This window comes from Ammospiza nelsoni, chromosome 13 (genome assembly GCF_027579445.1).
Source record: "Ammospiza nelsoni isolate bAmmNel1 chromosome 13, bAmmNel1.pri, whole genome shotgun sequence".
Classification (NCBI taxonomy): Eukaryota; Metazoa; Chordata; class Aves; order Passeriformes; family Passerellidae; genus Ammospiza; species Ammospiza nelsoni.
Genome location: NC_080645.1, coordinates 20078028 through 20093656, shown reverse-complemented (window position 1 = coordinate 20093656; position 15629 = coordinate 20078028). Strand labels below are relative to the sequence as shown.

Here is a 15629-nt window from a genome sequence, read left to right as displayed (position 1 = left end):
GGGGGGGGGCGGCCCCGGGACCGCGCAACCCTCGGCGCCCCCGCTCTGCTGCTTCATCTGCGGCGGCGGCATCAGCCGCGGCAAAGAGCTCAAGCTTCAAGTGCGACCCCCCCGCGACCACCGGCCCTTCTTCCCCTTCCTGCAGCACCAGGAGCCGGCGCCCGGAGCCCGCGCCGTCTCGGCGGAGGGCTGCGCCCTGGTCTGCGCTGTCTGCCGCTGCTTCCTGGGCGAGCAGTGGGACTCCTTCGAGCGCAGCCGCACGCCGGTGGAGAAGCGCATGTACTGGCTCAAGCGGCCGCATCAGTGCGAGGCGGCGGCGGCGGCGGCGGCGGGGGGAGCCGGGCTGCGGCGGGGGGCCACGGGCTGGGACCCCGCCGCGCCGCCGCGCCGCGCCGCCGGCCACCCGGAGGAGGAGGAGGAGGAGGAAGAGGAGGAGGAGGAGGAAGGGCCGGCAGCCGGCTCCGAGCTCTCCGAGCTCTCCGACGCCGAGCCCCTGTCGGAGCCCGAGGGGGCGGGCGGCGCTGCGCGGGCCCCCCCGGCGGCGGGCAGCGAGCGGGGGCCCCCCTGCTGCTCCTCGGACAGCGAGATCAACATCACCAGCGAGGAGGAGGAGGAGGAGGAGGAGGAAGGCAGCGAGCGGCCCGCTTGGGCGCCGGGCACCGCCTGCTACATCTGCGGCAGCCCCCTGGCACCGGGCGCCCAGCACCGCGTCCACGTGCAGAAGCAGGAGAAGAGCTCGCCGGGACCTTTCTTCCCGTTCCTGTGGCTGCACAGCCCCCCGGCGGGCGCCCAGCCGCTGTCGCCCACCGGCAGCACCCTGGTGTGTCCCTGCTGCTTCGCCTCGCTCATGCAGCAGTGGCAGAGCTTCGAGCTGGCCAACGTGCCCGTGCTGCAGCGGCTCTACGTGGTGCCCCTGGGCGCCGGGGCCATGCCCGCCAAGGGCCGCCGCGGCGTGAAGGAGGACGGCTCGGGCATCCCGCCGCTGCCCGAGGCTTGCTACCTGTGCGGGGAGGAGTGCGGCAAAGAGGCGAGGCCGGTGGCGGCCAGAATCACCAACGGCAACGCCAAGAGCACGATGCATTTCCCCTTCCTCAGCCTCCTGCCCTGCCCGCCCGGCGCCAAGGGGCTCAACAAGCACTGGGAGGTCAGCAGCTGCCGCAAGTGCTTCGGGGTGCTGCAGGACCTGTGGGCCATGTACAGGGCCTGTCACAACGAGGAGCTCATCTCCTCCGTGCAGAGCTTCCTGGGCAGGTACCACCAGGTCTTCTCGGCCGGTGACCTCGCCGGCCACCCCGCTGTCATCAAGCCGGGTCCCACCTCCGTCTGTTACATCTGCGGGGCCGAGCTGGGAGCTGGCAAAGAGTTCCAGCTGAACGTCAACCCTCCGGGGCGCTTTGGGGAGAAGGAGCCCTTTTTCCCCTTCCTCACCGTGTACCCGCCCGCGCCGCGGGCCAGACCGGCCGACTCCACGGGGCTGGTGGCCACCTGCATCCTGTGCTACCACGACCTGCTGGGACAGTGGCTGCAGCACGAGGGCAGGAACTCCCACCACCCCAGCAGCGCCTGGTCCCGCCAGTACAAGGTGGAGACCTTCGTCTGCTTCTTCTGCCGGCAGGAGAAGAAGCGGTGCCTTGGATTAAGAGCGGTTCAGGTGGCCAGGCTCCCCGTGTTCCTCTACACGCTGCGCGTGGCCAACAGCCTGCTGGTGGACGATGGCAAGCAGCTGACCATCGGCGCCTGTGCCGAGTGCGGGGCCGTGGTGCTGGCTGGCAAGAGCGTGACCCCGCCAGAGCTGCTGGCAGTGGCGCCCCCGGCTCTGCTCCCCAAGGTAAGGCAGCTGGCCAGGTCCCCATCCCTCCTTTCCCAGCGCTTCCCACCTCTGGGATCCGGGAGGAGTTGGAGCGGTGACATAGATGGATGCTCGTGTTTTGGGTCTGGGTGCTGGGGGTGGATGCTAATGGGTGGGGTGCCTTTAGCAGTGAACTTTTGGAGCTGTCAAGCTGCGAAGGAGCAGATAAAAACCCTTCCAGGAGGTGGGAAGAGCCAAGAGCTGTCCCGTTCCAGAAGTGTCGGTGTTGTTGGCAGCCTCGCGTGAGGGAGGTGGGAGCCAGGACAGAGGAAATGCCAACCCTGTCCTGCTGGCCATCAGGGGTGCTCAGAGGTGCCAGGGAGGGCTGCCTGGCCTGCCCTCCGTGGAGCATCCTTGGGAAGCTGGAAGGAGCTCATGGGCTCTGTAGGAAACTTCCCAACTTCTCCCCAGTTTTACAAGGTGCCTTAATGAGGGGATTTCCTTTGGAGGAGCCCCACTTCTTCCCACAGCTGCTGGGTGAGCACAGGGCTGGGTTCCCCTCACTTATCCTGCGTTGAGGGCTCCCCAAAAGCCCTGCAACCCTGAAGGGTGTCATGGGTGTCGTGGCCCAGGTGCTGCCAGATTCCCCAGCTGCTCCTTTCTGGGGTTACACAGGTTGCTTTGAGGCCATCCCCTCAAAAGCACATGGCAGAGCAAAAGTTTATTCCTCCCAAGCTTGTCTTTCTCGTGGGATGGGAAAATAACAGCTTTTCCTCCCAAATCTCCAGCTTGTGGGAGCTCTCCAGAGCCGCTGCTCTGTACCACCAAACCAGGCCCCAGGCTGGGCTCTGTCAAATGCCAACATCCCAAATCCCCGAGGTCATTTTCAAAGCCTTTCAGCTCCATCCGTAGCCAGATCCCTGCGGCTCTCTGAGGCGCTGGCATTTTCTTTAGAAATGTAAACCAGTCCTTCCCAGACAGCGCTCCTTTTCTCTCCCATCCCTCTCCCTTGGCTGCTCACAAATATAATTTCCCATTCAGCTGTGCTGGCTCCTGACCTGGGGGGACACTTGGAGAGGCACCAGGCAGGGGCTGCATCCACCTGGAGGGTGCCAGGATGGCACAGGAGGTTGGGTTGGCACCAGTGCTGGGAATCCTCTGGAAGTTGTTTCTTTTTGGGGTTTCCTCCAGCTCTGTCAGCCTGAGCTGGGTGGTCCTGACATAATTTTGGGTGGTTTGTGGATGGATTTCCATGGTTGCTGGGTGGGTTGTGATGCCCATGTGGTCATGGGTCTGGTGGCATTTCCAAGGTGCTGGTGGCCATGGAGGACTCGGGATTCAGGTGAGCAGCCCGTGGTGCTGATCCAGGGTGGGTGAACTGATGAGAGGGGCATCGCCTGCATGTCCCCAGCTGGTTCTTCAGGCCTCTGTCCCCTTGGTGTCCCCAGGCCACCTCATGGGGACATCATCAGCAGCAATTTGTTCCACCATGGGTGGGTTCCTGTGGGGTTCCTCAGTGACCCCCCCAGTTCTTCACATTTTTCAGGCACTCCAGTCCTCGTCCTCCCTGGCCCCAATCCCAAACTCCCAGGAGGACACAGTGTGTGCCTTCAGGAAGGGACACTGTTGAGCTCCTCCTCTTGTTCCAGGTTTGCTAATGAGCAAATTAAGGGGCTGCTGCAGGGGGTTGGTGGCAGGAGGGACAGCAGGGCTGCCTGGGGACATCGTGGCCTGGTGGGGACTCTGGCTGGCCACAAGGCCCTGGCTCATTTTCCCTCCCTGTCCCCGCATGCTTTCCAGCAGGCTGAGACCTCGCAGATGTCAAGGTTATTTAAAACACGGCTTAATGCTTGGGCAGGGCACTTGGTTAATTTAGCTGTACCCTTGTTCAGCCATTCTTGCTGCTCAAAGTCACCCCAGATGAGCCTTTCACTCTTGTGTGACACCCAGGGCCCCGTGATGGTGGGACCAGGCTGGAGGGAACGAGCCTGAGCAATTAAATCATTCAATTAAAATGATTTAAATTTAATAAATCATTAAATTAAAACCCCAAAAGCCACCAGACACCCCCACATGTCCCTGTTTGGGGCTGAGGTCCCCTTTGTGACATTGTGGAGGTGCTGATGAGGGACCCCCACATCTGGGGCTTGCCGGGAGGGAGGAGCCACTGATATTTGGGATGGGTGCTGCCTGTGCAGCTGGTTTGGTGGTGGGGAGCAGAGGAACAGGCAGGGCTCTGGGGAGCTGTGGTGGTGCCTGAAGCTCTCCCTGCTGCAGGAGGATCTCCTGGAGGTGAGCTCTGCACAGCCCTGCTGTGGTTGGCACGTGTGGGGCGGGTTTGGGTTGTCCCTTCCAAGAAGAAAAGGCAGTGCTGGGTGTAGAAGGGGAATCTGGCTTGGGCATCCTTTGGCTTGTCACCCTTGGTGCCCAGATGTGAAAACGGATTTTCTGTCCAGCTGTGCCCCTTACAAGGGGAAGATCAATGCGCTTATTGGTGTGGTGCTCTGATTTTGGGGTGTCCAGGTGGGATATCTCCTCCTGCTGCTGATCAGGATAAATTCCCTGTGCATCCCCCTGGGGTGTGCATGAGCTGGTTCGTCCAGCAGCCGCTGGTGGGAGCCATGGCTTTGAATGAACCCCAAAATGCCCAGGTTTGGTCACTTCCCAGAGGTGACAGTGACCTGCTCCAGGCTGGCTGTGCCTTCTCAAGTCACCCCCAGGCTCTCCAGCCTTCTCCACAGGGATGAAGTGATGCATTCCCAGCTCAGGGCTGCTTGTCCTCAGCCTGCCTGGCATCCTCCGAGTCCTGTGCTCACCAGGAAAAGCTTCCCCTGTCCTCCAGCTCTTCCCATCTTCACCTTCCACTGCTCTCCCTGCACTTATGTACCTCTAAAAGTGACTCCTATTGAGGTTTTCTGTTTTTTTTCCCCCTTAAATGCAACTTTTTTTGGAAATACTTCCAAGTATTTGGAAAGCTCTCAAATCCTACCATAACTCAGGCACAGCTGTTCAGGACAACCGAGTGATCAGGCCCAGCCCACACGGGTTCACAACCAGCAGGAATTGTCACCTGATGTCCTGTGACAAGATGACCCACTCAGTGGCTCAGGGATCTTGTCTGTGTGGATTTTAGTAAAGGCTTTGGCAGCATTTCCCTGGAGAAATTGGCTGCTTGTGGCTTGGATGGATTGCTGTTCCTTGGGTACAAAACTGTCTGGGTGCTGGGCCTGGAGGGTGGCAGGGAGTGGGGACGTGTCCAGGTGGTGGCTGGTCACCAGGGGTGTCCCCAGGGCTCAGCGTTGGGGCAGCAGAGCTGGGAAGGGGCTGAGGGAGCTGGGAAGGGGCTCAGCCTGGAGAAAAGGGGGATCAGGGGGGACCCTGTGGCTCTGCACAGCTCCTGCCAGGAGGGGACAGGCTCTGCCCCCAGGGAATAGGGACAGGAGCAGAGGGAACAGCCTCAGGCTGGGCCAGGGCAGGCTCTGGGTGGTTATTCAGGAAAATTTCTCCACTGAAAGGGTCATCAGGCTCTGGCACAGCTGCCCAGGGTAATGATGGAGTCGCCATTCCTTGAGGGATTTAAAAAAGGTGGCACTTGGGGACCTGGTCACTGGTGGCCTTGGCAGCGCTGGGGGAACGGCAGAATGATGATCTTGGAGGGTTTTTCCATTTTCCAGCCCAAACAAATCTGTGGCTCTGTGCTCAGTGTCCTTGGGTGCTGTGCAGGTGTTGGCATGGATCTCACTGCTGCTCCCAGCTGCTCCTCGGGCTGGTTTCTGGGAATCTCATGGAGTTTTCCATGCCCCATTCCCACTTTTCAGAGCACACCTGGGGCTGCTGGTGTGGGGCTGTGCCTGGCAGGGCACAGCCAGGCCCCAGGGGCTGAGTTCTCTGTATTTGCTAATTGCCAGCAGTGCTGTTGGCTCAGCTGGGGATTTGGCCCCTGCTGCAGGTTCCCAGCTCCAAAGGTCATGGCTGCATTTCCAAATCACTGCGTGGAGCTGACAGCTGTTGGTGGGCACTTTCCTTTTGGCTCTCGGAAAGGGCTTTGGGCAAAAATCAAAGAGTTTCTTGTGTTCTCCACTAAACCTTGTCCCACTGATGCTGAGCAGCAGCCAAAGCTCCTGGATGCCAGGAAAACAAACCCAGAAGGCGGGGAGTGATGCCTGAGCACTCCTCCTGCATTGCACCAGGCCAGATTATGGGATATTTGGGTGCACTGCAGCATGAGAATTGAGAGACCTGTGTAGGAAGAGCCCCAGGCACTTCTTTGCATCTTTTATGGATTTTGAAGGAAATCAAAAACCTTCTGGCCACTGGCAGTGTTTTGGGTGGTGGTGCCTTTTTTGGCCAAGCTGGTGGCACCTCTGTGTCCCTGCCCAGGCACCATGTGTGGGCTCCAGGGGGGTGGCACAGGCTGCACTTGGCTTCTCCTCATCCCTTTAATAAGGAGCAGAGCTGGTCTAACTCACCTCAACCTTCTGGCTTCCAGCTTGGGTTGGTTTTGGTGGTTTTACCTTTGCTTTGTGTGGCAATTTTTGCCATCAGGAATTCCAGCGGATTCAGAGCAGGATTTTAGCCAGCTTCTCTGGGATAAACCTGTTCAGTTTGCAGATTCAGAGTTTTAGCTAACTTTACTGGGATAAACCTGTTCAGTTTGCAGATTCAGAGCAGGGTTTTAGCTAACTTTACTGAGATAAACCTGTTCAGTTTGCAGATTCAGAGTTTTAGCTAACTTCACTGGGATAAACCTGTTCAGTTTGCAGATTCAGAGCAGGGTTTTAGCTAACTTTACTGAGATAAACCTGTTCAGTTTGCAGATTCAGAGCAGAGTTTTAGCTAACTTTACTGAGATAAACCTGTTCAGTTTGCAGATTCAGAGTTTTAGCTAACTTCACTGGGATAAACCTGTTCAGTTTGCAGATTCAGAGTTTTAGCTAACTTCACTGGGATAAACCTGTTCAGTTTGCAGATTCAGAGTTTTAGCTAACTTCACTGAGATAAACCTGTTCAGTTTGCAGATTCAGAGTTTTAGCTAACTTTACTGAGATAAACCTGTTCAGTTTGCAGATTCAGAGCAGAGTTTTAGCTAACTTTACTGAGATAAACCTGTTCAGTTTGCAGATTCAGAGTTTTAGCTAACTTCACTGGGATAAACCTGTTCAGTTTGCAGATTCAGAGCAGGATTTTAGCTAACTTTACTGGGATAAACCTGTTCAGTTTGCAGATTCAGAGTTTTAGCTAACTTCACTGGGATAAACCTGTTCAGTTTGCAGATTCAGAGTTTTAGCTAACTTCACTGGGATAAACCTGTTCAGTTTGCAGATTCAGAGTTTTAGCTAACTTCACTGGGATAAACCTGTTCAGTTTGCAGATTCAGTTTTAGCTAACTTCACTGGGATAAACCTGTTCAGTTTGCAGATTCAGAGTTTTAGCTAACTTCACTGGGATAAACCTGTCCAGTTTGCAGCGTGTGAAGTTGTTTTTAGTGAGGCCTTTCAGCAAAGCAGCTGCTCAGCCAGCGCCGACCCCGGGCTGGCATTTTCAGCTGAGATCTCAATCCCAGCATGGAGGTGGCAATATAATCATGAGATGACTTCATGTCTCAGGGCACGGCCTACCCTGGGATCGTGTTCCCACATGGCAAACAAAGAAACAACTCGGGGAAAATGCACCCTGGGCTGTGACAGTGATTGCAGGGGTCCCAGAATGAGGGAAGAGACGAGGATCTGACTCCGTGTTTCAGAAGGCTTGATTTATTATTTTATTATATATATTATATTAAAACTGTACTAAAAGAATAGAAGAAAGGATTTCATCAGAAGGCTGGCTAAGAATAGAAAAGGAAAGAATGATAACAAAAGCTTGTGGCTAGGACAAAGTCTGAGCCAGCTGACTGTGATTGGCCATTAATTAGAAACAACCACATGAGACCAATCCCAGATGCACCTGTTGCATTCCACATCAGCGGATAACCATTGTTTACATTTTGTTCCTGAGGCCTCTCGGCTTCTCCTAAGGAAAGGATTTTTCATAGAAGATGTCCGTGACACTGGGCTTTCTCCTGCCGCTGAGGTCAGGGCTGCCCTGCCGAGTGGGAACAGCACCTGGCTGTCCCTCCTCATCCTCACCTGGCACTTTGCCTGTGTCAGTCACCCCCGGCGTTTCCATCTGGGGGTGTTTGTCCTTCATCCCCGCTGTGGGGAGCAGCACAGGGGTCTTTGCTCAGGCCAGGCTGACCTTGCTGGACCAGCTGTCCCAAATTCCAGGGCTGTGCTGCCAGCGCCGCGTCCTGCAGGCCTTGTGCTGACTCCACAGCTCACCAGCTGGCTGCTATATATTTATATTTATATTTATTTTTCACCCTGCCCTCCCTGCTCTCTGCTTTCTCCCTGCCTTTCCCAAAAGCAGCAGCTCCAGCAGGCACCTGCCATAAACACTGGTCTGAGAGCGTGCTGCACCCCTGAAACACCACCCTGGGGACAGGCGCCGGCTCCGCTCCCCCCCCATGCAGGGAAAACGCTTTTGCAAGCTCTGGAGCATCCCCTGGAGCGGCAGCCAAGTCGGAGAGGGGGTGAAGGGCCGGCTCTGGCTGCTGCAGACGGACAGATGTTCTGTGCAGACACTTGGCCCTCCCCAGCCGTCCGGGAAGCTCGGTCACAGGGGGCAGCCTGGGATGCTCCTTGGCTGCTGCCCAGCGAGCAGGGACTTCCCTGCACAGCAGCGTGGGTGCCTGGCCTTCCAAGGCATCAGCGATGGCAGCAGTTGGCTTTTCACCCCTCAAGAGACCAGCTGGGCGCTGTCCTCACACCCCTGTCACTGTCCCTGGGTGGCGAGGAGCCGTCTCCGTCTCCTGAGCAGGTTTTGGGGACACATAGTGTTTTGGGGCAGGTTTTGGGGACCCACAATGTTTTGGGGCAGGTTTTGGGGACACCCAGTGTTTTGGGGCAGGTTTTGGGGACCCACAATGTTTTGGGGCAGATTTCGGGGACACCCAGTGTTTTGGGGCAGGTTTTGGGGACCCACAATGTTTTGGGGCAGATTTCGGGGACACCCAGTGTTTTGGGGCAGGTTTTGGGGACACACAATGTTTTGGGGCAGATTTTGGGGACCCACAGTGTTTTGGGGCAGGTTTTGGGGACCCACGATGTTTTGGGGCAGGTTTTGGGGACACCCAGTGTTTTGGGGCAGGTTTTGGGGACACACAATGTTTTGGGGCAGATTTTGGGGACACCCAGTGTTTTGGGGCAGGTTTTGGGGACCCACAATGTTTTGGGGCAGATTTCGGGGACACCCAGTGTTTTGGGGCAGGTTTTGGGGACACACAATGTTTTGGGGCAGATTTTGGGGACCCACAGTGTTTTGGGGCAGGTTTTGGGGACCCACAATGTTTTGGGGCAGATTTTGGGGACACCCAGTGTTTTGGGGCAGGTTTTGGGGACACACAATGTTTTGGGGCAGATTTTGGGGACACCCAGTGTTTTGGGGCAGGTTTTGGGGAGCCACAATGTTTTGGGGCAGATTTCGGGGACACCCAGTGTTTTGGGGCAGGTTTTGGGGACCCACAATGTTTTGGGGCAGATTTCGGGGACACCCAGTGTTTTGGGGCAGGTTTTGGGGACACACAATGTTTTGGGGCAGATTTTGGGGACCCACAGTGTTTTGGGGCAGGTTTTGGGGACCCACGATGTTTTGGGGCAGGTTTTGGGGACACCCAGTGTTTTGGGGCAGGTTTTGGGGACACACAATGTTTTGGGGCAGATTTCGGGGACACCCAGTGTTTTGGGGCAGGTTTTGGGGACCCACAATGTTTTGGGGCAGATTTCGGGGACACCCAGTGTTTTGGGGCAGGTTTTGGGGACCCACAATGTTTTGGGGCAGATTTCGGGGACACACAGTGTTTTGGGGCAGGTTTTGGAGACACACAATGTTTTGGGGCAGATTTTGGGGACCCACAGTGTTTTGGGGCAGGTTTTGGGGAGCCACAATGTTTTGGGGCAGATTTCGGGGACACCCAGTGTTTTGGGGCAGGTTTTGGGGACACACGATGTTTTGGGGCAGGTTTTGGGGACACCCAGTGTTTTGGGGCACTGGGCACAGCTGGTTTGCCAGGAGCCCTTTTACACCTCTGTGGCTGCAGGAGGTGCCCTGGATCCGTTCCCACACTGGTTTTTTGGGGTGAGGAGAGCTCTGTTTGCTCCCCGATGGCACCTTTGGCTCCTTTTTTAGAGATGATCCTGTGCTGCTGGGCAGCATCTGGCCAGATGTTCCTCCCTCCAGAAGGCCTGTGCCACATGATGCCATCCTGGCCTGGAAAGGATGGTGTGGAAATGTCCCTCTGGTGTGTCAGGGGGACACTGCTCTCTTTGGAGACTGCCAGGGTGGGGATTGGGTGCAAACCCAGGGGGATGCTGAGGCGGGGGCATCCCTGGGAGCTGGGGCAGAGCCTGGCTGTCTGTGCCAGCCTCCCAGCCGTGCCAGGCTCTGTTCCTCAGGGAGCAGCTGGCACTGGGAGCCTTTCCAGCAGCACGGCTCCCCCGGGCCCCGTCCCAGGGCAGTGACAGCCCCGGGTGCCCACGGCCAGGGCGGGTGGCAGCCGTGCCCCGGGCGTGCCTCGGCTCCTGGCGGTGCCACTGCGGGGCTGCTCCTGTGCCAAGGGCGGCACTGCCAGCCGGGGTGCCCTCCCTGGGCCTTGTGCAGGGTGCCAGAGCCCGGTGCCAGCCCGGGCTGCTGCGGGCAGGTCGTGGTTCGCTCCCAGTGCTGGGGGAGCAGCTGCTGTGCCCTGGCTGGATGAGCAGCCTCGTGCAGCTGCTCTGGCTGCTGAGTGACTCCTTTTCTCTGCTGGATCTCCGGGAGCAGGGCAGGGATGGAGGGGATGGCTCCAGGGTGGTTTTTGGGTGTCCTGGGAGAAGGGTGATGTTACCTGGGTGCTCTTCACAGCCTGACGTGGGTATGACGCTGCTTCTCCCTCTTTGGTTTCCTTCTTTTCCTCCCCCCTTCCCCGTTAGCACAAGTGCTGCAGGGCTTTAGGAGCTCTCATCAGGGAGGCTGAAGTCATCTGTTTACCCAGGGAGCTGTGCTTGGAGCAGCAGCTGCCCCGGCTTTGCCTCTGCAACCTGCAGGAGAGGGGCCTGTGCTGAGCGTGCCGTGACCTGCACTGGGGCAGGGCGAGCCTGTGGGGCTCTGGGCTGCCTCACATCCCACCCCATGCCATGCCATGCCATGCCATGCCATGCCATGCCATGCCATCCCATCCCATCCCATCCCATCCCATCCCATCCCATCCCATCTCATCCCATCATGGGCCTGGGCTGTCCATGCTGTGCTGTGCAGGTGTAGGAGCTCCCTCCATCCACAGAACTCCCAAAATTCTGTGTTTTGGTGGCCATATCCAGGCACCAGTTCTGGATGGGCCATTCCTGGTGGCACAGGGACCTGCTGCAGGATTTACCAGCGGTTGTTCTATTCCAACATTGCCTGCCCTGGTGTCCTGGCAGAGCCAGCTCTTGGCAGGGGTGAGCAGCTGGGTTTTGGGGCTGGCTTTGACCAGGAATTTGTGGGAAGGGTCCTTGGTCAGGAATAAGTGTATATATATATATATATAGATTTAGATTTATTTATATATTTTCTAGATGGATGGATGGATGGATGGATGGATAGATGGATGGATGGATGGATGGATGGATGGATGGATGGATGGATGGATGGATGGATGTCTCCTGCCCCTCTCCTTGTCCTCACTGCCAAACCAGCCTCATTTTCCTCTCCCCATCTCTCCCCTGGCTGTGGGAGCAGGCAGCAGGAGTTATCCCTGAGTGCAAACACTGCAAACACAAACACAAGGCCTTTCAGTTCTCCATGAAGGCAGCGCTGCCAAGGTCAACCTGCTGTGGGGACAGGCCTGGCTTGTCCCTGCTGGGCCTGCTCTTGGTGAGGGTGGCACCCCGGGGGTGTCCTGGCTGTTCCTGGTGTGGCACCTCAGGAGTGTTCCAGCTCTTCCTGATGTGGGCTCCGGGGGTGTCCCAGTTTTTCCTGGTGTGACGTCCCAGGGGTGTCTTGTCTGTTCCCAGTTTGGCACCCCAGGGCTGTCCCGGTTGTTCCCAGTGGGGGCTCTGGGGATGTCCAGGCCGTTCCCAATGTGGCACCCCAGGACTGTCCCAGCTGTTCCCGGTGTGGGGCTCTGGGGTGTCCCAGCTGTTCCCATTGTGGGGCTCTGGGGTGTCCCTGCTGCTCCCACTGTGGGGCTCTGGGGTGTCCCTGCTGCTCCCACTGTGGGGCTCTGGGGTGTCCCTGCTGTTCGTGGTGTGGGGCTCTGGGGTGTCCCTGCTGTTCCCACTGTGGGGCTCTGGGGTGTCCCTGCTGCTCCCACTGTGGGGCTCTGGGGTGTCCCAGCTGTTCCCATTGTGGGGCTCTGGGGTGTCCCAGCTGTTCCCGGTGTGGGGCTCTGGGGTGTCCCAGCTGTTCCCACTGTGGGGCTCTGGGGTGTCCCTGCTGTTCCCACTGTGGGGCTCTGGGGTGTCCCTGCTGTTCCCACTGTGGGGCTCTGGGGTGTCCCAGCTGTTCCCATTGTGGGGCTCTGGGGTGTCCCTGCTGTTCCCACTGTGGGGCTCTGGGGTGTCCCTGCTGCTCCCACTGTGGGGCTCCCAGGGCCGGGGGCAGCCGGCTCTGCTGCTGCAGACACAGTCCAGATGCTCCGGCTGCGGCGTCTCTGGAGGGGGAGATGAATTCGCTCCTGCCGTCTTCTGTTTTCAGTCCAGAACATCTGCACAGTAACTGGGAAATCTGGGCTTTCTCCTGCTTCTCAGCCAGGTCCTGTCAGCCCTTTCCTCTTCCAAAAAGGGCTTTGGTGGTTGGTGGTTTTTTTCCCTTCCCCTTCCCGCTATTGCCTGTGCTGTGTAACCTGCTCCCTGCTGTGCATCCTGTCGGGGCTCTGCTTGGGTTTTACTCCAGAAGGAGCATTTGGAGGGACCTGCCCACCTCAGCCACCTCCTGAGCTCAGGGATGTGGATCCCCAAGAGCAGATTTTCCTGCTCTTGTGGCACTGGGGTCACCCAAGCTCCTGGATCACTCACTGCAGTTTTTTTCCTTATGCTGGTCCTGGAGCCTGGGTGCTGCATGCTGAGCGCTTGGGGCTGGACAACCCCTCCCAAAGCTGGCACTGGGACGCATTGGAGGCTGCAGGGTGGCCCCCACCCTGCTCCCTGTTCTTTCCAGCCCTGAGTGGCTTGGCCAGGCTGGCCCTGGGCTGGCCAGGACAGCTCTGGGCTTGGCAGCATCCCACGGGGTGAGGTTTGTTCCGCAGCCGCTGGCTCGGGCTCCTGGCACGGCTCTGGTGGGTGCTGGGCACCTCCTTCTCCTTGCTGCTGCTTCCACCGTGCCATGGGGACACTCAGGAAGTGTCACCCCAATAACTGAGCCGCTGGAGGAAGAATAAATCCTGCTGTCGTGTCCTTCCTCCCTTTCCATGCACAGTGTGTGCTCTCACCCTGACCTTCCCCACCAGAGCTGCTGGGGTCCAGTGAGCCCAAACCGGGCTCCATCCTTTATCCACCCTGCACCTTCTCCTTCCTTCACACCGATTTCCTGCCTCTTTGCTCCTCTTTTAGTCCTTTTGCTGTGTTTTGCCCCACCCCTTGGTGCCCTAGTTGTGGCAGTGCTGGCGCTGTGCCCGGTGCCCTCTACTCCGAGCGGAAGGAAGGGCTCCAGGGAGGGATGGCACTTTTGGGGTGATGCCAGAGGGGTTTGGCCTTGCTTTGGACAGGGGACTGCGCTCCAGGGAGGGATGGCAATGTTGGGGTGATGCCAGAGGGGTTTGGCCTTGCTTTGGACAGGGGACTGACCCCTCAGAGGGGCTCTGGGGCCATGGATATCATGGGTGCTGCTCCCCCAGGCACTCAGGGGACTTGCAGGACACAAAGAGACAGTGGAGGAGGGAGATGCCACCTCTCTCTTTGGGGACCTTGGGACAAAGTGCAAATGGTGCTGCTCCCCCTTGGAGGAGGAGGGGAAACGCTCAGGATGAGATGATTTTGGGTGGCCTTGAGGGCCAGCAGGCTGCCTGGGGGGATGGCTGGCTGCGAGCTTGGCACCTGGAGGTGACGTGTGCCCGCTGTCCCTGTCCTGGGGACAGCCACACAGCTCCGGCCTCGCAGCTGCTATTTCTGTCCAGCCACCGCCACCAGGGCCAGCAGCCGCTGCCCTTTCCCTCCCCATCCCCTCGGATCCGTGGGATGCACGGAGACAGGATGAGGAATCCCCCCAGCGTGGGCAGCAGCTCAATCCCCCTCGGGATCTCCCCTCCAGCCCCGTTTTCCTCCCGTTTAACCCCGGGCTGTGCCTGAGTTTGGCAAAAATAGCGCTGGGCTGGAGAGAGGAGGGTGGCAGGGCCGGGAGGGGGCCGGGGTGCAGGGGGAGGTCCGGTTTCTCCCTTTCCTGCAGGAATTAGGGAGGCCACATGCTGCCAGCAGTGTTTGGCTGGTAGAGGCAAGCGGAGGCTCCGAGGAGGCGAGCAGGCGTCCGCACAGATGGAAATTTGATCACCCACGGCTCAACAGATTGTTTGATTTATTTTAAAATCAAGCAGATGGCTGCAACAGGAGTTTGTTTAAGTTCAGCTCCGAGCTGGGCCAACGGCCAGGATACTCGGGGGTAGGCGTGCCAAAAAATGTTCAATGACTTTGGTCATCACCCACCTCTCCTCCTCCTCCTCCTCCTCCTCCTCCCTCCTTGCCTCGCTCCAGCACACACACACCCTGCTCCCCCTCTTATCGCATCCTCGCCTTCATCTCTTGGCTCCTGCAGCTCGCTTTGTCTCTCCCGGCGGGCGCAGCCTTGCCCTCCACTTTTCCTCCCCTTCCAGGAGCTCCAGGGGGTTTAACTCTTGCCCAGCCATCCCCTCGCCTCGCCCTGCTTCCCTTCTGCTGGAGGGGTGCGGTGGGGATTGAGGGAGAGCCCCCGTCCCTGTCCCCTCTGGGACCAGTCTGGGGGAATGGAGAGCTCTGGGAGCTGGCTGGATGCCCGGAGGGACACCCTGCCCCACTCCTGCCCCACACCCTGTTCCATTCCTGCCCCACACCCTGCCCCACTCCCTGCCCCACTCCCTGTTCCATTCCCTGCCCCACACCCTGCCCCACACCCTGCCCCACTCCCTGCCCCATTCCCTGCCCCACACCCTGTTCCATTCCCTGCCCCACACCCTGCCCCACTCCCTGCCCCACTCCCTGCCCCACACCCTGCCCCATTCCCTGCCCCATTCCCTGCCCCATTCCCTGCCCCACTCCCTGCCCCACACCCTGCCCCATTCTCTGCCCCATTCCCTGCCCCACTCCCTGTTCCATTCCCTGCCCCACTCCCTGTTCCATTCCCTGCCCCATTCCCTGCCCCACACCCTGCCCCACACCCTGCCCCACTCCCTGCCCCATTCCCTGCCCCACACCCTGCCCCACACCCTGCCCCACACCCTGCCCCACTCCCTGTTCCATTCCCTGCCCCATTCCTGCCCCATTCCTTGCCCCACACCCTGCCCCACTCCCTGCCCCACACCCTGCCCCACTCCCTGCCCCACACCCTGCCCCACTCCCTGCCCCACTCCCTGTTCCATTCCCTGCCCCACTCCCTGCCCCACTCCCTGCCCCATTCCCTGACCCCATGGCTGTCCCTCTGGTGAGGAGGGGGTGGATGCATCCTGGTGTCCCCCAGCCTGGATGGGTTGGGGTCCCAGCAGCGTGGCACCCCCATGGTGGGCTGTGAGGGCTGATGTGGGCACGGAGCAGAGCCCCTGCTGCAGCCCGTGGCGGCTCTGGATGAGTTCCTGGCCTCGCTGCCACATGGCCAGCAGGGAAGG

The 15629-nt window shown here is 58.9% G+C and overlaps 1 protein-coding gene across 1 annotated transcript in view; it reads left to right on the top strand.

Moving 5' to 3' along the window:
* The first annotated feature begins 277 nt into the window (after nt 1-277).
* GSE1 (Gse1 coiled-coil protein) overlaps nt 278-15629 on the top strand; it is a 105481-nt gene continuing 90129 nt past the window's right edge. The window contains exon 1 of the mRNA XM_059481344.1: nt 278-1828. Coding sequence (XP_059337327.1) covers nt 278-1828 — 1551 coding nt within the window. The remainder of the gene's footprint in view (nt 1829-15629) is intronic.